This window comes from Podarcis cretensis, assembly GCF_951804945.1.
Source record: "Podarcis cretensis genome assembly, chromosome: 6".
NCBI classification, from domain to species: Eukaryota; Metazoa; Chordata; class Lepidosauria; order Squamata; family Lacertidae; genus Podarcis; species Podarcis cretensis.
Genome location: NC_137175.1, coordinates 3510200 through 3535215, shown reverse-complemented (window position 1 = coordinate 3535215; position 25016 = coordinate 3510200). Strand labels below are relative to the sequence as shown.

Genomic DNA, 25016 nt, shown 5'->3' with positions numbered 1-25016 from the left:
ATCAGGGCCAGAGGAGAGAATGCTGCAGCCCTGAAACCTTTCCCCCTGTTGAGTGCTGCACAACTTAGCTTCAAGGCAAAAGTCAGCCTCACACTGTTTACTCCCATTTCCCCATCGCTCTCCTCATTGCAAAAAGCTCAATCTTTTGGGGAATTGCATTCGTTAGGGAAGAGCTCCAGATCCACTAAGTGTGCAGCCTGGATAGGACAGAATCCACTAGAAAGGGCACGGTCTGGAAGTGCCCTTTGCAGTAAGGGAAGTGACTGGGAAAGCGTCTAAACTCCCCAGAAGGAATGAATCCAACATCGTCAGCGGAAATGACTGGCAGAATCTGAGACCAAGGTGAAGAGTCAGTGGAAGAAGATTGGAAAAAATTTAAAGTTTATCTACAGAAACATTGCAAAATTAAGGAATGTTAGAAGGATGTTGGAATGAAGTAATGTGCTTTTAGCAGAAATAATATAAAGGGTTAGGTAAAAATGGATTTGTTAATTGGTGAAAGACGAGAATGTAAAATTACAGTATATTAAGATAAAATAATAGGATAAAAACAAAGCTGGAAAGGATTTGCTGAAATATCTAATTGAACTAGAATACAAAAAAGGGAGGTGTGAGGAGGTCAAGGAAATAAGCAAAGGAATGAAAGTTATGTAAAGGTTTGATCTGTGTTTGGTTTTTTTTAATTGCTTGCATTTTTTCTGTATTTTCCTGTTTTTCTTTTTTCTCTTTGTAATCTTTAAAAGTTGAATAAATATTATTAATTTTTTTTTTTTTAAAAAAATGAATCCAACATCGTCTAAACTCCCTGCAAACAAATCTGTTAACAAGTCATCTGGGAGCACCCTAGATATTTGCACCGGACCAGGGATAGACCTGCGAAAATGCTAAAAAAAGGGGGGGGGCGCAGAATCCAGATGGGTGGGTTGTTGCTTTTTCACAGAGACATCCTTCTCTATTGCTTAAAAACACCAACACAGCATACAGCTCTAAAACTCTTTCAGTCCGGAGAGTTGGGAGATCTCACTGGGGAGCCTTTGTGGGGGGGAGGGCAGAAAGTAGTTGCTGGCCACTGGCCCAAATACCAACCTATCCCAAGGGGCTGCTGTGCCCTCGCCACACACAGAGCGGTGGACCCAAGAGAAAGTGGAATAAGGAGTCAGCCAAGGGTGTGTAAAAGGTTGCAGAATTGTCTTTCCAGCATTCTGTATCCTCTGGTGATTTAGAGCATATACGGAGTGCTTTCCTTCGAGAGAAGCGCTTTTTAAAAACCCCATGAGGCATATTGCAAAGAAAAACTATTCTGCCCCCCCCCCAAGGCAGATAAGGAGACAGAGTTCTTCTGACAGCTAGCGTAGTCATATAATTGTTAAACTGTCAGAACAGGCGTGGAAAAGAGCAGGTTCAACCCTGAATTTGTCACATGGGTGTGATCTTGGACCAGCTGGCCTTTTTTATGCTAACCTACCTCACAGGGTTGTTGTGAGTTAAAGATGGGGGGGGGATGGACGTTATCTGCCACCCTACGCTCCTTGGAGGAAAGGAGGGATTAGCTGGGATGTAACTGCAATAAATTGTAGTTGTAGGGTGACGCTGTGGTCTAAACCACAGAGCCTAGGGCTTACCGATCAGAAGGTCGGCAGTTTGAATCCCTGCAACGGGGTAAGCTCCAGTTGCTCGGTCCCTGCTCCTGCCCACCTAGCAGTTTGAAAGCACACCAGCACAAGTAGATAAATAGGTACCACTGTAGTGGGAATGGAAACGGTATTTCCATGCACTCTGGCTTCCGTCACGGTGTCCAATTGAACCAGAAGTTGTTTAATCCTGCTGGCCACATGACACAGAAAGCTGTCTGTGGACAAACGCCGGCTCCCTTGGCCCATAGAGCGAGATGAGCGCGCAACCCCAGAGTCGTCTGCAACTGGACCTAACGGTCTGGGATACCCTTACCTTTAACTGCAATAAATAAACAGACTGTGCAGAGTGGCTTTTTCCCAATGACATGGGACATTCTTGTTATATAAGTTGCCACAAGGCAAGGCTACCTATGTGCATGTGCAGAGGGCAGGCTTCTTAAGGGTTCCATCTTTAAAATAAAACTCACGGAAAGGATGAAAACAATATGAACCCACCTAACATCTTCCACAAGCCCTGGTTTTACTTTCTCCTTGGTCAAGGGCAAAATTCTGGCCACCTGGAAACCACATCTGGGTCAAAAGGACCCCCCCAGCAGACCCCTCTGGGTGCAGAGACCTTGGGCCACCCCCACGCTGATCACATCTGCATGCTTAGCGAGCTGCAGACCAGAATGCAACGTGGTTAATCAAGGCGAATTCAGAGGATGTTTTGCAAACACCATTCATGCCCTGGCAAAAACCCTCTTCTGAAGCCTCCCAGCCCAGCCCTGTCCTGCCGCAAACCACATGCCCAGATGTGTCCCAACCCTTGCCCCCTCCCCTTTGCCCACTTCCCACCCCGGCTGACAGAGAAAGCAAATCTGCATCAAGAAGTGGGGAGTGCATTTATTCCGCTAACCAATTTTTCCTTCTTAAAAAAACAACACAGGTTCCATCCGCAGGCTGGGAGCTGCCGTTGCTGTTTTTATCCAGACGGGACGAAAGCGTTGCCAGTCAGAAGCTGGAGGGCTCTGCTATTTTAGAGTCCCTTCTTCGCTCTGCCGGCCAAGAGTCAATAACTTACATGGGGGGTCGAGCCCTGGTCTCCCGGCGGGGAGGACGCGAGTGCTTTCTGGTCCCAAAACATGCCCCCAGCACCCCTCCATCACTCAAAGAAGAACATCCCAGGGGTCCTGTAGAGACAGTGGGGGAGCCCTAGCTGGTACCCGCTGCCCCCTTGGAGGGAGAAGGGTCCCCCGCCCCAGGCTTCCTGCTCTCCTTGAAGTGGCATGAAGGAGGCTGGCTGGCTGGCGGCCGAGGACCCAGTGGCCACGGTGGCTGTCAAAAGGTGTTCCAAAGCTGTGCTGCAGCCACCATGCTCGTTGACGCAGAAATTCAGGGCCTGCAGGCGGCACTGGTAGTTCCCGCTCAGAGAATCGGCTCCCGAGTAGCCCAGGGAGCCGAAGACGGGCAAGACAGCAGGCTTGGCATAGGCCTCGCCTTCCAAAGGCGATGGCTGGCGGCTGCAGGCCTGGGCACCCTTGGTAGGGCCCAGGAAAATTGGGGCCAGCTGCCCAAAAACCTTCCCATCCTGCCCACTTTTGGGAGGCCCCAGAGGTGGTTTGGGGCTGCCCTGAAGGGGCTCCTTAGCCTCTGCCGGTGCCTGCGCCATCCTGTTGCCCGCTTGGCTAAGAGGGCTGGCTTGTATGCCCCCCAGGGCTGGCTCCTTTGCCTGGGAGCAGTCCAGCAGGGCTTGGTAGCAGGCCTGTCGGTCGTACGGGTGAAGTTTGGGCGCCGGCTGCGGCGGAGCAAGGCACGGCTGCCCTGGTGGGTAGCTCTTGGCGCAGGCCAGGCCTCCGGAGCCCAGGTGCTCCTGGCAAGGAAGGGCCGGGTCGCCGGGGCTTCGGCCTCCAACGACGGGCACCTCCAAGGGCAGCGTTTTCTCTTGGCAGGAACCCTGGAGCAGGCCCACAGCAGCCGGCAAAGGACCGGAACTGCCTTCTACTTTGATGGCTTTCTCCACAAACAGCGGGCATTTGGCCAGCGGCTTCCTGTGGCCCTCGGCGCCCCTCTTGCGGGTGAAGCGGCGTCTCCGCCGCAGGAAGCTGCCGTTCTCGAACATGTTGTGGCAGTCGGGGTCCAGGGTCCAGAAGCTGCCCTTGCCGGGCTTCTTGTCGTCCCGCGGCACCTTGACGAAGCACTCGTTGAGAGACAAGTTGTGGCGGATGCTATTCTGCCAGCCTTGCTTGTTCTCCCGGTAGTAGCCAAAACGCGCCGTGATGTAGCGGTAGATGCCGTTGAGGGTGATCCTCTTCTCCGGGGTGCTCTGGATGGCCATGGTGATGAGGGCAATGTAGCTGTATGGTGGCTTCGTCCCTTTGGGGGCCAGCGGCGAATGGGACCCCTGGAACGGCTCTGGGGCTGCGTACCTGCCGAAGCCCATGGCCAGCTGGCTGCCTTCTCCTCCTCCAGCCTCGCATAGGGGAGGCAGGCTGGACCGGGAAGCAGCAGCCGGGTGGAGATATTCCAGCTGCATCTCCACTCTCTCTCCTCCAAGCAGCCGCGAGTCCTGGGGAGACTCCCGTCCTACTGACTTGGTTTAAAACTCTGCTGCGGTCCAGCCTCTCTCCTGCCTGGAAAAGCAGAGCAGAGCGGCTCCACCTCCTGCCCACAGGGACCCAGAGGAGGGGCCGAGAGCAGCTCCTGCTCCTTCGCAAGGCGGCCAGTCTCTGAGCATCATCGCCTCCGCGCAAGAGGAAATGCCACCTCAAAGCCGTTCCCAGACGTAGCTGGCGGGAGGCAAGCCCAGGATGGAGGTGGTGAAGGCAGCCTGGAAGCTGCAGCTACGTCGTTTTGGGTTGTTTCATTAGTCCAAGGAGAGTTTATAAAATAGAAGGCGGCAGCCCAGGGCGAGGAGGCAGGGCGAGATCGGCGCTACCCCAAAAACGTTTGGTGTCAGCAACAGCTAGCTACATCTGGACCTGGACGGGCAATTGCTGCTCTTCCTCTCTCCTGACGAGAACTTTGTGGGCATCCTGCGAAGCTAAGGGCTGGAAGATTCAAGACAGATGAAAGGAAGGAATTAATCTCCACACAGCACATAGTTAAACTATGGAACTCCCTGCCACAAGAGGCAGAAATGGCCACCAACTTGGAAAGCAGATTAGACAAGCTATCAATTGCTACAAGCCAAGTTGGTGATGCTCTGCCAGTGTGGTGTAGTGGTTAAGAGCAGGCAGTGGACTCGTAATCTGGTGAACCAGGTTCGATTCCCTGCTCCTCCAAATGCAGCTGCTGGGTGACCTTGGGCTAGTCACACTTCTCTGAAGTCTCTCAGCCTCACAGAGTGTTTGTTGTGGGGGAGGAAGGGAAAAGGAGAACGTTAGCCGCTTTGAGACTCCTTTGGGTAGTGATAAAGCGGGATATCAAATCCAAAACTCTTCTCTTCTTCTGCCTGCAGTTGGGAGGCAGCAAAGCTTCTGAAAACCAGTTTCTGGAAACTGCAGGAGGGAAGAGGACTCCTGGGCTTGATTCCTCCTATGTAGGTTTCCCTAGAAGTCCCACTGAGGTCAGCGGGTCTAACTCTTGACTGAGACCCTCCCTGCCTGCACACCTGTCTCACCAGAGTGGCGCATGCTCTGATTATCTCCCGCTTGGACTACTGCAATGCGCTCTACGTGGGGCTACCTTTGAAGGTGACCCGGAAACTGCAATTAATCCAGAATGCAGCAGCTAGACTGGTGACTGGGAGTTGCCGCTGGGACCACATAACACCGGTCCTGAAAGACACACATTGGCTCCCAGTACGTTTCAGAGCACAATTCAAAGAGTTGGCACTAACCTTGAAAGCCCTAAATGGCCTCATCCCACCCCCATCGTTCAGCCTGGACGCTGAGGTCCAGCTCCGAGGGCCTTTTGACTATTCCATCACTGCATTGTTTTATATCTACTGGAAGCTGCTCAGAGTGGATGGGGCAACTCAGAAACACGAGTGGGGTACAAGTAATAAATCATCATCATTGGAGCCAACTCCTAGCAGTTGAGGTCCCTTTGCCCCCAATAAAATATTTGAGGGTGCTGAGCCCCACCCCAGTTGATGGGCATTGCCATATAAATGGGTTGTGTGTGTCATGTCTTGTGATCAATTATGCGGGGTGAGGCTTACCTGTTCCCCCCAAATATTTTATTCAAGTTGGCACCCCTGATAAGAAGTCTCTAGGATTGAAGCCTGAACAAACCTAGACAGCATCTTAAAAAGCAGAGACATCACCTTGCCAACAACGGTCCGTATAGTTAAAGCTATGGTTTTCCCAGTAGTGATGTATGGAAGTGAGAGCTGGACCATAAAGAAGGCTGATCGCCAAAGAATGGATGCTTTTGAATTCTGGTGCTGGAGGAGACTCTTGAGAGTCCCATGGACTGCAAGTAGATCAAACCTCTCCATTCTGAAGGAAATCAGCCCTGAGTGCTCACTGGAAGGACCGATCGTGAAGCTGAGGCTCCAATACTTTGGCCACCTCATGAGAAGAGAAGACTCCCTGGAAAAGACCCTGAAGTTGGGAAACATGGAGGGCACAAGGAGAAGGGGGCGACAGAGGACGAGATGGTTAGACAGTGTTCTCGAAGCTACAAGCATGAGTTTGACCAAACTGCGGGAGGCAGTGGAAGACAGGAGTGCCTGGCGTGCTCTGGTCCAGGGGGTCACGAAGAGTCGGACATGACTAAACGACTAAACAACAACAAGAGGATTACAGCCTGAATCAACTGACTGCTTGCGGCCTTTTCAGTGACACCCCAGAACCCACTGCCTCATAAGAACGTTAAGAGCCCAGCTGCTGGAACAGTCAGTGGCCATTTAACCCAGCATCCAGGCACTGGTATTCAGGGGCATAGCGCCCAAAACAGGGAGGACACAAACCAGCCATCCTGGCTAGCAGCAAATGAGAGCTTTATCCTTGCTATTGCCTAATGCTAGGGCTGGGTGATGATTGACATGTTACCTTCACAGAGGGTCTTTGCTATCATTATGCAGAACATAACTGTCATGCTTTATAAATAAGTGACATTAATTGCACCAACATCATTTTAGGAGCATTTGAACAGATGATGGTGATGATGATGATGATGATTACAATTTAAAATACTTTAACATTACTATGATTTCCTCCTAAATAATTTTTAAAAAACAACATGAGACACAGCCTTTCAAAAATACCCTTTTAAAGTACAGTGGTACCTCAGGTTAAGAACTTAATTCATTCTGGAGGTCCGTTCTTAACCTGAAACTGTTCTTAACCTGAAGCACCACTTTAGCTAATGGGGCCTCCCGCTGCCGCCGCACCACCGGGGCACAATTTCTGTTCTCATCCTGAAGCAAAATTCTTAACCTGAAGCACTATTTCTGGGTTAGCGGAGTCTGTAACCTGAAGCATATGTAACCCGAGGTGCCACTGTACTGAACCCCCCAGCACAGCAAACATGCCCCCTAGTGGCCGCCTGCCTCATCGTTTTCTACCTTCTCTCATCTTTCGCTAGGTCTTTGCAGAACTATGAAGTTCGCTGAATCAAAGTGAGAAACATGCACAGACCATGCAAACGTGCAAAGTACAAATTATTTCAATAACTGCATACCATTTTTGTAGAAAGAACTCATGCTCATAGATAAAATGCAATTAAAACTATATTGGCGAAGGCACAGTATAAGCAAAAAAAGAAAAAGAAATATAGAGGCTCAGTAGGTAGCTGGTTTCAAGAGTTCTTATTCAGGATCCCTTTGGGATGGGAAGTTTAAGAAATCCATATTATGAGCACTGGAAGTCCTGTAGCTTCACCGTCCTGGCTGAGTGCTTTTTCAGAGTCACAAGACATATCTTGGAACAAACCTCTTATTAGATCCACAGTGGGCAGGTTCCTCAAAGAAGAGTTTTCAACAAGTTCACATGCGTAAGTTTCAGCAGCTGACAATCCCTGAGAAGGCCTGGACCTTGCCCAAGCTGCTCATCTGCATTACAAATGCTTCTCTGCTCTCTCCTGCACATGAACCACCACTAGGAGAAAAGCACCCAGGGATTTAAACTTCTTATTCCCTTGCTATCCTGCTTGTCTGACATGTACCATACGTGGAAGGGATATCCAGATGTTGCTTCTGAACTAGAGTTCAGCCCACTGGGAGGTTCCTGTGTATCACTTTGTTTTTAAACTAAATTGGGAATCTCTTGAGAACTCGAGGTAAGCAGTGGGAATGAAAACAGTGGTGTCTTGTACAGTGGGATCCTGCTTCCCCCTAGCGGCAAATGCAAGAAAAGATCTCCAAAGTCTACTGCAGGGGTCAGCAAACTTTTTCAGCAGGGGGCCAGTCCACTGTCCCTTAGACCTTGTGGGGGACCGGATTATATATTTTTTTTGGGGGGGGGGGTGAACGAATTCCTATGCCCCGCAAATAACCCAGAGATGCATTTTAAATAAAAGCACACTTTCTACTTATGTAAAAACACCAGGCGGGCCCCACAAAAAACCCAGAGATGCATTTTAAATAAAAGGATACATTCTACTCATGTAAAAACACGCTGGTTCTCGGACCGTCTGTGGGCCGGATTTAGAAGGTGATTGGGTCGGATCCGGCCCCCAGGCCTTAGTTTGCCTACCCATGGTCTACTGTTTGTTTACAATGACCCTTGACAATCTGGTGCAATAGTAGTAGTTGTAGTAGTAATAATAGTAGTAATAGTAATAATAATAATAATAATAATAATAATAATAATAATAATTATAATATTCATATGCCACCCATCTGACTGGGTTGCTCCAGCCACTCTGGGCGGCTCCCAACAAAATATTATAAAACACAATAAAACATTGAAAACTTCTCTACAGTTGTTGTTGTGTACTACAACTCTTAGTAGTCGCAGCCCACTTTGGACTACAACTCCCATCATCCCTTGCCAGCATGGCTGTGTATCAAGCTGCTGTCAGAGGCTGGGAAGTATTCATCTGTGGCTGCTCAGGTCTGAAATTTTGCCGCATTACAACAACCCGGTCTCTGCCTGTCTCTCTTGCACAGGCCTGCAATCCTGGGGGGAGGAAATATGTTTGCTCAGGACCTCAGCAAAGGTTAGCAGGGGGCTTGTGATGCTGCAAGCCAGAGATTCGTCCAGGGCGCTTCATCCTGATCTATTTGCGGAGAGGTTAAGACGACTTAAGCTATTTAAAGAAGATTCATTCTGTTATTTTGGGGGTGGGGTGGGGAGGTCACACGATGTTGCGCCAAGAGTGCCCTCCCACACTTTTGAGTGCACTTTCCCAATTGCAAAAAGTCCAGCCTTTGGGGGAAGTGAGATCGTTGCACAACACATCCAAAGCAATTGCAATTGCGCAACCTGAATTTGACGGAATCCCCCGCAGAAATAGTGCTAGTTTGGAAGTGCCCCAGTCTCTAAAAAACTAGGGATGAAACAGGACTGACACACCAATTTCAGGTGTTCCTGCTGCCCATTCCCCTCTCCTATCCCATAGTGCCCAGATACAGATGACAACAAGGTTCCTCTGCCTTTAATAGTCCTAGGCTGCAGCTGCTGAAATTCTCTCTTCTTGTTGTTTAGTCGTTTAGTCATGTCCGCCTCTTCATGACCCCCTGGACCAGAGCATGCCAGGCACTCCTGTCTTCCATTGCCTCCCACGGTTTGGTCAAACTCATGCTGGTAGCTTCGAGAACACTGTCCAACCATCTCATCCTCCGTCATCCCCTTCTCCTTTTTTTTTTTTTAAATAAAATTTTTATTAGGTTTTCACATTTTATAAAACAAAAACAAAAACAAAACATATATATTTTTAAACTCTTATTTTCATTACCCCCTTTCCCTGACTTCCCCCCACCCCCTCTTCATACATCCCAATTCCAAAAATTAGTTCAGCAAGTTCTTATCTCCCATCTTTAACATATTATTGTTATTTTTAAACTTAATCCTTTTTACTTATCCAAATTTAATTTATCCAATTCTCTTTTAAACATTAAATCTTTTTTTTCCTAAGGTCGACCTAATTACCCTTCCATGAATTTCTCCCTTTGTATTTTTGTTAATTATATGTCATAATGGCCAAATACAAAAATCATAAAATTTTGAAATTCTGTTCTCCCCTCCCTCCCTACCCCAGTTTCCATCCCTTCCCAAGCAATTATCCTAGCCCGGATTCCTCACATCAGAGGCCTTCAAGTCTCTGTCAGTCTCTCTCTGCCGATTTTGTTGGTAGCCCTTTTTGTTGGTCCTCAGGTCTCGAAGGAATTCTATCTCAGTCACATCATATTTTCTTCCATCCAAGATACTTAATAGCAGTTGCTGCAAAAAGTCAGTTGATCTCCCATACTCAAGGAGGAAGTCCCAATCATATTTCTTTACTCTTTTGAATTCCAATATTCCAAGTGCTCCCGGGACTTCCTCCTTCATCTTTCTCATCTTTCGCAGATTTGTAATCCAAAGATCTTCTTCTTTATTTCCTGACAATATGGGCTTCTGATTGATATTTTCCTGCACTTTTTCCATTCCTTCTTTTCTCTCCACCGGTTCCAAAAAAGTTTTTTCTGGTTCAGCTGCAGATTCCTTATCAGGCAAATCCTTTATGCATTCAGCAGAGTCGTTTGTTTTGGAATTCAAGGTCATAAGTTCTTTGTTCATAGCCGTACTCTGCTCTTGCAGGATTCCCACGAGAAAAAACATTCTTTCTATCTCTACCAGTAATTTTCCCTCTGCAGCCATTGTAATGTCTCTAGTTCCCCCTAGGGGGATTACAGTTGCTTGATAGTCCTTTTCCAACAGCCCGTTACTTTGTTGTTTATGACCAAGTTGTTTCCAGCCACCTCAGTCAAAAGCAACACTTTTAGTTCAGAAAGTTATTAAATAACAAAGTTCTTAAATTTTAGCCGCCCGTTTGACAGCTCCTTTGACAGCTGTCAAACTCCTTGTTCTTTTTCCTCCGGCTCACACACAGGACGCTCCCGGGTTCGGGAGGGGGGGGGGTTTACACAAAAGCTTCCAAAACTCCTCACTTTCTCTCCAGCACAAAGGCTTCTTCTGTCAAACTCATGGAAATATTTTTTATCTAACACCAAAAACAGTACTCTCCACCTTAGTCCACCGATCCTTGCTTTAGATCGTTTGTAGATAGGGGGGTGTGGACTTCCCTTTAGCACATCCCCCGGTTGTACCGAATTCAAAGATATAGATTTTAAAGTCTAAATTCCATTCTACTCACGGGTTATTTGTTTCCAGTCCGAATTTTGGGGAAAAGTCAGCGCTGTCCGGCCATGGCACGCGGCTTCGCTCCACTGAAGTAGCGGTCTACTCTCAGCACCACGCCGCTCCCCGTACCCTCTCCGTAGCCTTTAAAAAGGCTCTTCGTGGGTCAGGGAGGGCGCTTAAAGGTGCCCACCGAGTCACCAAGTCCGCAGGCTTCCGCGCCTGCGGTTTCTGAGGGTCCCCGCGTCGCCGGCGCGGTAGGACCCGTCTTCAGCAGAGCCGATTCCCTCCGGAGCTCAGAGGGAATCCGCCATTAGCCGATCGCGCTAACCCGGAAGTCCCGTCATCCCCTTCTCCTCGTGCCCTCCATCTTCCCCAACATCAGGGTCTTTTCCAGGGAGTCTTCTCTTCTCATGAGGTGGCCAAAGTCTTGGAGCCTCAGCTTCAGGATCTGTCCTTCCAGTGAGCACTCAGGACTGATTTCCTTAAGAATGGAGAGGTTTGATCTTCTTGCAGTCCATGGGACTCTCAAGAGTCTCCTCCAGCACCAGAATTCAAAAGCATCAATTCTTCGGCGATCAACCTTCTTTATGGTCCAGCTCTCACTTCCATACATCACTACTGGGAAAACCATGGCTTTAACTATACAGACCTTTATCGCCAAGCTGATGTCTCTGCTTTTTAAGATGCTGTCTAGGTTTGCTGTCTCCCAAGAAGCAGGCGACTTTTAATTTCGTGACTGCTGTCACCATCTGCAGTGATCATGGAGCCCAAGAAAGTAAAATCTCTCACTGCCTCCATTTCTTCCCCTTCTATTTGCCAGGAGGTGATGGGACCTTTGACCATGCTCTTTGTTTTTTTGATGTTGAGCTTCAGACCATATTTTGCACTCTCCTCTTTCACCCTCAATAAAAGGTTTCAATTCCTCCTGACTTTCTGCCATCTCTCTTCTACACAACTATAATTAAAGGCACGGCAGTCCAATTTTTGCCTTTCCTTCCCCCACCATCTCTAAAGTGATGTGCTAAACTTTCCTCTTCTACCCAACTATTAAAGGTGTAGGAGCCCCATGTCTCCCCCCCCCTACACAGCTGGCAGGAAGGGTAGACAAAAAGGACTGCAGAAAGAAACAAGATTCTCAGCTGCTTTCCCATCTCTTTTAAGCAAGGGAGGACGGAGCAAATCTCACACTTCAAAGCAAATAAATAAATGCAAATAAATGCTCGCTGGATCGCTTGAAAGGCCGCTTCAAACCCAACCACACCGAGATTTGCTCAATGTATTTCAAGAGCACGAAAGCACAGAGAGAATGCGCCTTAGAGAAGGCTAGGGTTGGCTGACTGAATCTGCAAATCGCTTCCCAGGACAAGAACTCCCCAGCCAATTTAGGACAAGAATAAAAGACTGCAATCAGAGTGCATAAAGACATTAAAAGCACATCCAGAGTAAAAATATCCAGTCGTTGGTGCTGCCTGAATGCTTGGGGGAAACAAAGAGGATATTGGTTTGAATATTGAGACAGCTGAAGGCAGCCCTGTACAGGCCAATTTTTAATGGTGGATGTTTTATTGTGTTTTTAAGATTTTGTCGGGAGCAACCCAGTCAAGCATATAAATAACAAAAATATTATGATGGTAATTTTGTGGCTATAGCATGAAATGTAGAAATGACTGCTGAAATTTAAACAGAAATACAGTGCATCTCACCATGACGGGGTATCGACTGCCCAGGTAACTTCTGTCTTGCCTGCTCGGGGTGCTGGCAAGGTGGGCAAATTCAAGCCCTGCCCCCTTCTTGGGGCTCCTGACCTTTAAACCAGACTTGGACTGGGCGACCCTCAAACAGAGGAAACCTCAAAACAGTCAACTGCCCTTCCAAACTGAGGATTTGCATCTGAGCTGTACCACTTCAGGCTCTGTGTGCACAAGATGCTATGCAGGGGGAAAAAATTCCAACCAGAAGTGTCGCAGTGTGAAAACTAGGCTAGAACCCTGTTATGTGTGCATTTCAGATGTGAGCTTCTGAAATGGGACAGTCAAGAAACATCATCTGGGCTTGTGAAAAACAAACCCCTCTATTCAAAGAAGCTTTTTAGTGCATGCCAGTCAGGCACTCTAGATAGCATAGCAGGGGCAGATCACCCAGGTGACTAAACCAGGACAGCCAGGAGAGGCACCAAGATTCCTCCTCTGCCGGATTCCTGCATCGCGGAGGGTTGGGCCAGATGAACTTTGGTGTCCCCTCCAACTCTCCAATTCTACGATTCTATGAACCCTAAGGCCCACAAGTCCCTTGTCCTTCAGCCACCAAGCCAAGGATGCCACTTCCGGCAGATTCAAAGCGGGCACAGCTGTTTCAGGATCTGGATGATGTTCTTGGGAACGTCGGGAATGCCCGTGTGAGAGTCCTGCAGGAACCGAGGCCCCAGCTGCTGGGCGTGGAGGCAGAGATCGTGAGCAAACACCGGCTCAACCTGGGGGCAGGGGGTGAGAAATGGAAGGTCACAACTAGGCAGGAAGTGGGGTGCCTTGGCCACAAACAGGAAGTGGGTCACTTGTATCGTGGGAGACACTTCTGAATCTGTATTTTCTGCCCCCAGCCTTGGTGGCATTTTGCAAGGGGGAGGAGAGGAGCTGGCGGGCAGACCAGCAGCGGCGCTTGGCAGCATTTTCCTGTCTCCAGATTCCCACTTTTTGAGATACGGCAACCGTAGTTCATCATTTATTGTTGAATTGAACTAAACAGTTCTGATTGGATTTTGGAAGGAAGCTATGCTCACCACTATACCATTTTGAATAAATGTGCAATTAACTGATACTGGTCTGAATTTTATTGTCTTACTAGTTGGTCATGCAAACTGCTATTCTGAATGCTTTTTATTGGGCAAGGAGCTGCCGCCAACTGTGAGGGAGGAGGAAGAGGCAGTGGTGAGGTTGCCATGGGGCAAACATACCAGCAGGAGCGCTGGATTGGCTCCCTCAGAGTATTTGCACCACGCTGGCCTCACAGCACCTCCTGGTGAGCAGAGCAGACACTGTGAATGGGAGGTCAGGCAAACTCCACTGCCCCGCCACCACCTCAAGATATTTAGTCCCTGCCCTTCCACCAATGCATCTCCTCTCCCCAGTCCCCAAACCAATGCTATCTTGGGTACAGGAAGTGGGACAGGCCACTGTCCTCATCATGACATCCATCCTCTAGTTTCACGACCAGGACGTTTTTGACTGGGCGATATCAGGTTTTCAACACTGCGATATATCACCAGCTGAAGATCGCGAAATACAGTGGTACCTCGGGTTAAGAACTTAATTTGTTCTGGAGGTCTGTTCTTAACCTGAAACTGTTCTTAACCTGAGGTACCACTTTAGCTAATGGGGCCTCCCGCTGCCGCTGCACCGCCAGAGCACGATTTCTGTTCTCATCCTGAAGCAAAGTTCTTAACCCGAGGTACTATGTCTGGGTAAGCGGAGTCTGTAACCTGAAGCGTATGTAACCCAAGGTGCCACTGTACCAATCATCACGGTGTCTGAAACAAGGATGGAGCCAGGTAGAGGCACCAGCCGGTTTCACGGTTTTACCTACATTGTGATTTTGGCACAACCTCCCAACTCATGATTCGTGATATAAAGGTAAAAAGGTAAAGGGACCCCTGACCATTAGGTCCAGTTGTGGCCGACTCTGGGGTTGCGGCGCTCATCTCGCTTTATTGGCTGAGGGAGCCGGCGTACAGCTTCCGGGTCATGTGGCCAGCATGACTAAGCCGCTTCTGGCGAACCAGAGCAGCGCACGGAAACGCCATTTACCTTCCTGCCAGAGCGGTACCTTATTTATCTACTTGTACTTTGACGTGCTTTCAAACTGCTAGGTTGGCAGGAGCAGGGACTGAGCAACGGGAGCTCACCCCGTCGCGGGGATTCGAACCACCGACCTTCTGATCGGCAAGTCCTAGGCTCTATGGTTTAACCCACAGCGCCACGCGTGTCCCTGATTTGTGATATACTGCCACATTATGAAGCCGGTATCACAATATGGACTTCAAACTGGTTTGGGACAATATATCCCCCAGCCCAAAGACACACATCATGATTTGCAATATACGGCCAGGTGAAAAATTATGAAACCAGTATCACGATATGGGCGATGCATCGATATATCACCCATCCCTATTTGGCACCCACCACTCCCTTGGTCCAAATCCTGAGTTCGCCACTCTGCAGCTGCTGGCCAATACCTACCTGCGCCATGATGAGCTTGTGGAGTTTCTGGTCGGGAGCAGTAGGATATTCCTCCCCAAAGCAGAAGGAGATCTGATACTGAGGCAGAGCATGTCCGTGGATCAGAAAGCCCCGTAATTCTGAATGGCACACAAAAGATCGCGGTTAGGAACCGAGGCTCTCTCTTTATTTAAAAAAAAAGAAAGTTGTTTTTATTTGATTTTACAGAGGTAAATTTATAACAAAGCCAAATACATATCCATATAAAGAGATTTCTCTGAATCTCGAGACTTCCCCCCATCCCCTCCATCATAGCTGTCAACGTTTCCCTTTTTTAAAAGGGAAATTCCCTTATTCCGAATAGGATTCCTCTCAAGAAAATGGAAAAGTTGACCTCTATGCCCTCCATGGGTCCTAACGTCCACATTTTCAACTGCATATTATATAATAATCTGTATTTTAAAACTATCCATATTGTCCATTGTTACATTACAAGTGAGGTTAAAATCCTGCTAATGTTTTCATGTGCTTACAGCGGTCGTTGTTGCATACATAAAAAGTATTTTCTTTTTGTTAAGTTGTGGGAGAACATATTCTTCAAACAGCTCGTTTATTCACAGGCCAGAACAGAACTGAACTGAAGGGCTCAGTCAGCCTGCTTATATAGAGCTCCAGTGCAACGTTACTGTAACAACTTTCTAAAACTATCCAATCACTGAGCATCACTTTCGATCCTTCATTTGCATAACTATCTACAGTATCCCCCTGCTGGCCCAGGGTGAGAACTTCAGTACATAACACCTTTCCTTTGGGATGTCGGTACCAACAATTCCTAATAAGAAGGCTTCTGGTTTTTTTTTAACAAAAGTTATTTTAAACATTTCCCCCCAGTTCATTATATATATCATTTCCCCAAAAAGCCTTTAGTACTTTACACGACCGCTTCTTTTTCCTTACATTTCCAGTAGGTATTTGTACTTGTTCTATACATTTTTGCTAGGAGTCAAATACCACTGGCACATCATTTTCATATAATTCTCTTTTAGTGTACATGCCGTTTCAGATTTGATTTCTATACCCTTTCCCAATCTGCCATCTGAATGTTATGCCCCAAATAGTTTGCCCAGCGTATCATTACAGATTTAATCTGTTCATCTTTTGCATGCCAGGCCAAAATCCTGATTCCCTCACACACAAGTCTTCCTAGGGGTGGGGGAAGGTTCATGATGGGCGGAAGAAGATTGGAAGAAGTTTAAAGACTATTTGCAGAAACACTGTAAAATTAATGAATGTTAGAATGATGTTGGACAGAAAATTAAGTGATTTCCAGCTGTAATGTTTTAAGAGATATGGAAAATAAGGTTCTGAAATAAGTAAAAATTAATGGTGAGGATTTGCTGAATTTACAATTAGAATTGGAATATAAGAAAGGGAGGTATGAGGAGGTCCGGAAAATAAGTTAAAAGAAAACAGGTAAGGGGAAATTTTATGTGTTTTTAGTTGTTTTTGTATCTTTTCTTTTTTTGTATTTTTGCATTTTTGTTATCTTTTTTGTTGATTTGCAGTGTCCCGTGCACAGCGGAATGATGAGGAATACGTGCCAACATGCTCTATATTGCTTTATTTACATTTCAAAGCTGGTAGATTACAGAAAAACATCTTGCCTCTGCCGGAGCAGAAAATGCATCCTCTCTCCTCTGAAGCACAGAGAGAACCCTGTGTGAAACAGTGAAAAACAGGAAACCAGTGTACGTCACATCCAGTCTCCCTTTCCCGTGAGAAAACCCAACAGTACTCTGACTGGAATGTAAACATTGTCTTGTGACAAGCCTTTCGCTGCACAGTGAAGAGAGCAGAAACCAACATTTTTGTGTTGTTTTACAATGTATTAATCTGAAAAAATTCAATAAATATCTTTTTTTAAAAAAGGAAGGTTCATGATGTTTGGGTTATTCCTTTGGAGAAGCTGAGTACAGCTGGCAGTTCTGTTATCTCTTCTGTCAAGGTCATGGTAACTATAAAGAGACCAGAAGGATCCAGGGTTTCACTTTCTCTTTCGATCTCTTTTCCTTCTGGTGTGCTGTTCTGTATACAGTGGACACTCCGGTTGCGAACATGATCCATGCAGGATGCACGTTCGCAACCCGCAGCGTTCGCAACCTGCAGCAGTGAGCCTATACACACGCAGGTTGCGATTCGGCACTTCTGCGCATGCGCAAACCACAATTTAGCGCTTCTGTGCATGCACGACCCCCAAAACCCGGAAGTAACTCGTTCCGGTACTTCCGGGTTTCGGTGGGTCCATAACCCGAAAAAACACAACCTGAAGCATCTGTAACCCGAGGTATGACTGTGTTAAGTTTTAGTCTTACTATAAGTTATTGTAAATTTAAGCTAAGTCTGCTGCAACTGGATTTCTTATGGACAGGGCCAGGCCTGAATGTATTCGATTTGTGACCATTATGCTCATTTGCCTTCAGTAGCAGCAAAGCTCTGCTGGATGAAATATTAATTACCTCTGGTCTATTTTGGGGGGAATCCTGCAACGTGTTTAAGTTGTTACTCTGCTAACTATATGTTGGGGTTACAGATAGGTAGCCGTGTTGGTCTGCCATAGTCAAAACAAAATAAAGGAAAAAAAATTCCTTCCAGTAGCACCTTAAAGACCAACTAAGTTAGTTCTAGGTATGAGCTTTCGTGTGCATGCACACTTCTTCAGATACACTGAAACAGAAGTCACCAGACCCTTCTATATAGTGAGAAGGTGGGGAGGGGTATTACTCAGAAGGGTGGTGGGATTGGGTGATTGGCAGATAGCTGTGATGAGCCTGTTGACGACTCTTAACGACTGCAATAGGTCTTACAGGAAAAAGCAAGGGGTGAGAAGGTGAAAAATGGCTTTGTCATGTATAATGAGATAAGAATCCAATGTCTTTGTTCAGACCAGGTCTCTCCATGGTTTTAAGTTTGGTAATAAGTTGCAATTCAGCAGCTTCTCTTTCCAGTCTATTTCTGAAATTCCTTTGTAATAGAACAGCTACTTTGAGATCTTGTATAGAATGTCCTGGGAGATTGAAGTGTTCTCCTACTGGTTTCTCTGTCTTGTGGTTCCTGATGTCAGATTTATGTCCGTTTATAATTCTGCTCTGAATCAATATTGAGTAGAATTCCAATGACAGTCTGGAGGGTGGAAACATGAGAACGGTGCCTTCTCTGAGTTGGCTCCCCATTTGTGAGATGCTCTTCCCAGGAAGGCTCACCTGGCTCCTTCATTATATACCTTTAGGCGCCAGGCAAAAAACGTTCCTCTTTAACCAGGCCTTGGGCTAATTATCATCCAATACCCTTTTAAAATGTTGGGGGGGGGGAGTTATTGAATTACTTCTGTTTTTATTGTGATTGTGCATTTGGTGTTTTTATATTGTGGTTTTCTCTTGTGAACCGCAAGACCTGCGGGGAAATAATAATAATAATAATAATAATAATAATAATAATACAGTGGTACCTCGGGTTAAGTACTTAATTTGTTCCGGAGGTCCGTACTTAACCTGAAACTGTTCTTAACCTGAAGCACCACTTTAGCTAATGGGGCCTCCCACTGCCGCCGCGCCGCCAGAGCACGATTTCTGTTCTCATCCTGAAGCAAAGTTCTTAACCCGAGATACTATTTCTGGGTTAGCGGAGTCTGTAACCTGAAGCGCATGTAACCTGAAGCGTACGTAACCCGAGGTACCACTGTAATAATAATAATTTTTTATTTATACCCCGTCCTCCCCAGCCAAGACTGGGCTCAGGGTGGCTAACAACCGGTATAAAAACAAAGTGTTTGAAATACAACTTAAAAAACAAGACTAAAATACAACATTCAAACATTAAAATGCAGCCTTATTTCAATGGGAACTCAAATCAAAAACTTTTGGGGGGATGAAAATGTCAAGTCTTCACCAAGGCCAACTATCCAGACTGGTCCTACGTGGGCCAGAAAAAAGCCAGAGAAGTCCCCAAATAAGAGTTCCATCACAGGTAAAGGTAAAGGGACCCCTGACCATTAGGTCCAGTCGTGGCCGACTCCAGGGTTGCGGCACTCATCTCGCTTTATTGGCTGAGGGAGCCGGCGTACAGCTTCCGGGTCATGTGGCCAGCATGACTAAGCCACTTCTGGCGAACCAGAGCAGTGCATAGAAACGCCATTTACCTTCCCGCCGGAGTGGTACCTATTTATCTATTTGCACTTTGATGTGCTTTTAAACTGCTATGTGGGCAGGAGCTGGGACTGAGCAATGGGAGCTCACCCCATCACGGAGATTCGAACCGCCGACCTTCTGATCAGCAAGCCCTAGGCTCTGTGGTTTAACCCACAGCGCCACCCCCCTCCATCACAGGAGGAGAAAGGAAAAAATAAATTTAATAAACAATAATAACACTCACGCTGCAGGAACTGCTGGGTGTCGAGGAGCTTGTAGGTTTTCTCCCTCTCCAGTTTGTTGGGCTGGTTTTCATGGGGGGCCAGCGGCCCTTTCCAGTACACCCTGCCCTGGCACTGCCGTTTCATGAAGACCCCTTCGGGGGCCACCCAGAGCAGGATTCCCCGGTGCAGGTGGGGAAGCAGCCTCTGCAAAGCCCCGGTTGCTCTGCTGCCCTGGCTGCTCCTGGCCAAGGCGTCCAGAGACGGGAACAGCACCTGCTCCAGGCCGCTCGAACCATAAAGGCACATATTGTCCGCCGGCACCGGGTGATAGGTGATCCGGCAGCCCTCCGCCGTTTTGGTGGTGACCTCCTTTACCAACGTGTCGCAGTAGTAGAGGCGAACGCGGAGCCAGCAGTCTGGGGGGCAAAAGGAGGCAGAGGTGAGGATCTGGACGCAGTTAAAAGTCTCCATGCTCTAGGAGCTTCCAGACTGGATTACTGCAATGCGCTCTACATGGGGCAGCCCTTGAAGACAACTTCAGCTGGCCCAAAACACAGCAGCCAGATTGCTGGCTGGAGATCCATCTAGATCTCACGTAAACCTGGTTTTAAAAAGAGCCAATTAAGTCCAAAGGAAAAACCCTCTCAAAAATGTATAGGAAGTCAAGGAGGAGGAGGAGGTAAAATCAGTACAGTCATACCTCGGGTTACAGACACTTCAGGTTCCGTTTTTTCCTATTTTTAAAAGACATCTGAAGGCAGCCCTGCTTAGGGAAGTTTTTAATATGTAATGCTGTACAGTGGTACCTCGGGTTAAGAACTTAATTCGTTCTGGAGGTCCGTTCTTAAACTGAAACTTTTCTTAACCTAAAGCACCACTTTAGCTAATGGAGCCTCCTGCTGCCGCCGCACTGTCACTGTGTGATTTCTGTTCTCATCCTGAAGCAAAGTTCTTAACCCAAGGTACTATTTCTGGGTTAGCGGAGTCTGTAACCTGAAGCGTCTGTAACCCGAGGTACCACTGTATTTAATGATGTATTGTTTTTAACACTCGACTGTGAGCCGCCAAGAGTAGCTGGGGAAACTCATCCAGATGGGTGGGGTATAAAAAAAATTGTTGTTGTTGTTATGTCAGCGAATCAGGACGACTGCTCAAGGAAAAGGTTGCTTGGAGAAGCCCCAAAAAACCAATGCAGAGAAAGTTTGGAACTGGCTGAAACTGTTGCTCTTTGGGAAACTGGTGGCTGCTCTTAGAAGCCAGGTTTCTTCCAAAAGATAGGGTTTGCAAATAAAGCAAAACCAACCAAGGTAACCTTAAAAGTGCAATCCTAACCCGCTTACAAGGGGCTGAATTCTGTAGGAGCTGCGTCAGAGTATCACATGGTTTGAGCTGAACCGGGAGTTTCCAGAAAGCCAAGCCCTGCAATTCTGCTCCTGAACTTAGTGCAGCTTGGGGAGAAGGGAGTCAGGGCAACCTCTGTTTCACCCACAATCCCTGCATTGCAAAGTGACATTAAACAATGACTGAACGCAGACCGGAATCAAGAAAGACCATGCATCAACTGATGTAAACAAGATTAATCACAAAAGGGGTCAGGAAACAGCTGGTGAGCGAGGTTCAATTCTGCACCGGCTGCGTGCGCCTGCTCCCAGCAAACACAGCAGAATTTAACCCCCACCTGACAGCAGACAAGCAGAGGGTTAAATCTTGCCCAGTTTGCAAAGAGCAGGCTTTGTAAGGGAACCTGAGGGTCATCTAAGGAGCGTCTCCACCCCCATCGTTCTGCCCAGACGCTGAGGTCCAGCGCCGAGGGCCTTCTGGCGGTTCCCTCATTGCGAGAAGTAAAACTACAGGGAACCAGGCAGAGGGCCTTCTCGGTGGTGGCCCCTGCCCTGTGGAACACCCTCCCATCAGATGTCAAAGCGATAAACAACTACCTGACATTCAGAAGACATCTTAAGGCAGCCCTGTTCAGGGAAGTTTTTAATCTGTGACATTTTAGTGTATTTTTGGTCTCTGTGGAAGCCGCCCAGAGTGGCTGGGGAAACCCAGCCAGATGGGCGGGGTACAAATAAAAAATATTATTATGATGATGATGATGATGATGATGATGATGTCCAGCCCTCTGGCATTGCTGGACTATGCAGTTGTCCCTCACGGGTAACGAACTCGCGACCTTGGCATGATCAGCACCATGCTCCAACCAACCGAGCTATCCAATTAAAATGTCACTGTGTCTTTTTTATCATATGTGGTGGACCTGCCCCAAGGTGAAAGACTTCTGGGAGAAGATTTATAATGAATTTTAGAAAATGTTGAAATATACATTTATTAAGAAACCAGAGGCCTTTCTTCCTGGAATAACAGGTTTGGAATTGCCCAAGAAAGATGTTAGACTGTTTTTGTATGCTACAGCTGCAGCTAAGAATTGGAAAACACAAGAAGTCCCAACAGTGGAGGAATGGCAGATGAAGATGATGGACTTTTCGGCGCTAGCCGACCTGACTGGAAGAGCCCATGATCAGAAGGAGGAGGAGTACCAGGAAGAATGGAGAAAATTCAAAGACTATTTAGTTAAATATGTTAAGATAACTTAATGGGAAAAACTTGCAAATACCAGATAGGCTTAGGATTTAAATATGCACTGTTAGAGAATAACATGTTTAAAGTTAAAATGAAAAGAAAGAAAGATGTTAAGTGATTAAGTTAATTTTATGAGAAAAATGGTTTTGGAAAACTGTTACAATGATATATACTGAAATTCAGCCGGGGGATTTGAGGAAGTCACTTAACAATGTTACTAAGATTGGAGTAAGTACAAATAAGATGTATGTTTGTATAAATTTTTGGAAAACCAATAAAAAAAATTGGGGGGGGGGGGAAATGTCACTGTGTCTTATTTCTGTATCGCATAGGGTTGGACTAGAGACCTTTCGGGTCCCTTCCAACGCTACAATTCTATGATGCAATGGAGGCGGAGGAGGAGGATAATAGAAATCGCAGAATGGCAGCATTGGAAAGGCCCTTAAATTCATGTCCTAAAAGAGAGGAAGCTGAAAAGGGGAATTGCAGACCGGAAAAGGAAGGGCTCCTGCCAATTAATCACAACTTCCTTAGATGTGGGAGAGAAACCCGTTTCAGTGCAAAGCCTGCTTTTAATTTCATCTTCCTCTAGGCTTGGCATAAGACTGAATTTATTATTTCGGTCACAGACCAGTTCCAGCCCACATATATCAAAGAAGTCATAAAACACGATAGGGACACATTTGAATTTGCAATTAGGTATAACAGGGACACTACAGATATAGCAACAGTTAAAAATATATATAAATTAAAACGTAGCTTGGCATAAGATGTATTTTTATTTTTATTATTACCGGCCCTTTAACCTAAGTTCTCCCCTTCTCCCTGCTTTGTGTAGACAGGTGACTGGGAGCGGCCACCGAGACCACAAAACACGGTCTTGAAAGACCTACATTGGCTCCCAGTACGTTTCCGAGCACAATTCAAAGTGTTGGTGCTGACCTTTAAAGCCCTAAACAGCCTCAGCCCAGTAGACCTGAAGGAGCGTCTCCACCCCCATCGTTCTGCCCGGACGCTGAGGTCCAGCGCCAAGGGCCTTCTGGCGGTTCCCTCCCTGCAAGAAGCCAAGTTACAGGGAACCAGGCAGAGGGCCTTCTTGGTAGTGGCCCCCGCCCTGTGGAACGCCCTCCCATCAGATATCAAAGAGATAAATAACTACCACACTTTTAAAAGTGTGGGCTGAAGGCAGCCCTGTTTAGGGAAGCTTTGAAAGTTTAATAGATTATTGTATTTTACTATTCTGTTGGAAGCTGCCCAGAGTGGCTGGGGAAACCCAGTCAGATGGGTGGGGCATAAATAAATTGTTGTTGTTGTTGTTGTTGTTATTTCTGGCCTGCAGAGGGTGAAATTTGGGTTCATCAAGTTGTAGCCCAGTTACAGATTTTGGCATTCCTGCACAGAGCAGCGTGGCGAACCTTTGCTCTTTTTCATTTTCTTCTTGCTTTCTACACTGAATTGAGCTCTGGGTGGGCACAATGCAACAGGATTTTCTGCCTCTTGAAAAGCGTGGCGAGGGGAAACAAAAGATTTTAAAAGCCACCAACTGCCCCTGGCCATGGAGGTTTCATTTCCCTGTACTGGCTAACAGCCACGGACACAGCCCTTCTCTGCTCCCGGAATCAAAGGCAGCCTCCCGCTGTGCCGCAGTGGGTCAGTGGGTCTGGCTGTTAACCATAAGCTTGGGGCTTGAGCCCACCTAGGGACAGCTGTGAGCAGGACTCCTGCATTTCAGAGGGTTGGGCTAGATGACCCTCGGAATCCCTTCCAACTCCTTAATTCTCTGGTTCCATAAACACAAGAGCAGGAGGCGGCTTTCCCTTCCCAGAAGAGAAATCTGGTTGGCCTGTGTAAGAAACTGGAACCTCAGAACTACTACTACTACTACTAATAATAATAATAATAAATACCCCGCTCTCCCTGGCTCAGGGCAGCTAACACCAATAAAATCACAGTAAGAATAGGGGGAAAAGACGGGGGGAAACCCAATTTAAAATACAGGTTAAAATGCAATTTAAAATGCAGCCTCATTTTAAAAGTAGCTGATAAATCAAGACCATAAGGGGAGGGAAGCATAAGGCTCAGACTAAGTCCAAACCAAAGGCCAGGCGGAACAGCTCTGTCTTGCAGGCCCTGCGGAAAGATGTCAAGTCCCGCAGGGCCCTAGTCTCTTGGGACAGAGCGTTCCACCACATCGGGGCCAGTGCTGAAAAGGCCCTGGCCCTAGTTGAGACCAATCTAACCTCCTTGAGGCTTGGGACCTCCAAAGTGTTATTTGTGGACCTTAAGGTCCTCCGTGGGGCATAGCAGGGGAGGCCTTTGTTCTCCTTTATTGTCTTCTCCCACTCCTTTTAAAGGCATCTGAGCTAGCGCTCATTGTTTTTAAAATTATTTATGGCATTTCTATCCCAGCGTTTTTCTCCAAGGAGCTCAAGGGTCTCCTCCGCCTCCTCACGTCACCCCCCAACACACAACAACCTTGTGAGGTAGGCTAGGCACAAAGAGGCAATGACTGGCCCCAAGTTACCCCCAGCAAGAGCTTTGTGGCTGAGCGGGGATTTGAACCCTGGTCTCTCCCAGGTCCCAGTCCCAATGCTCTAACCACTATTGGCTGTATTCGAACAGAGACCCTTTCTTCCTCTCCTTACCTGAGTTGATGTTTTGATTGTCAGCGTACTGGGGATTGGGACCGGCAGTGGTGGGGCTCGGATGGCAGTGGAAGTGTGCCAGGTTACAGCTGTAGAAAAAACCTTTCACCTGGTACCCTGGAAAAGAAAGCACAACACAGGAGAGCTTTAAAATTGGTTCGTTTGTCCCTGCGAGATGTGAAACAGCAGCTTGGACAAAGCCATCTCTTTCCCCAGGTACATATTCTCCAGAGGCTTCACGCTGCAACTCTTAAGAGCCCAGACAACACATATGGCAGATCTCCTTATGGAAGGGACGTAGCTCATGGAAAGAGCGTTTGCTT

At 47.2% G+C, this 25016-nt stretch overlaps 2 protein-coding genes across 2 annotated transcripts in view; both read right to left on the bottom strand.

Annotated features, from left to right (window-relative positions):
* Positions 1–2495: 2495 nt before the first annotated feature.
* Positions 2496–5046, bottom strand: FOXS1 (forkhead box S1). Its single transcript, XM_079982538.1, has one exon. The coding sequence runs from the start codon at positions 4147–4149 to the stop codon at positions 2779–2781; it is 1371 nt and encodes a 456-aa protein (XP_079838664.1). The 5' UTR covers positions 4150–5046; the 3' UTR covers positions 2496–2778.
* A 6876-nt stretch (positions 5047–11922) lies between these two features.
* Positions 11923–25016, bottom strand: part of LOC307217762 (interferon regulatory factor 4-like) — a 28853-nt gene continuing 15759 nt past the window's right edge. Inside the window, exons 5-8 of the mRNA XM_079979614.1 lie at positions 24694–24810; positions 19486–19881; positions 15079–15197; positions 11923–13316 (exon numbers count right to left, since the gene is read on the bottom strand). Coding sequence (XP_079835740.1) covers positions 13179–13316; positions 15079–15197; positions 19486–19881; positions 24694–24810 — 770 coding nt within the window. The 3' untranslated portion in view covers positions 11923–13178. The remainder of the gene's footprint in view (positions 13317–15078; positions 15198–19485; positions 19882–24693; positions 24811–25016) is intronic.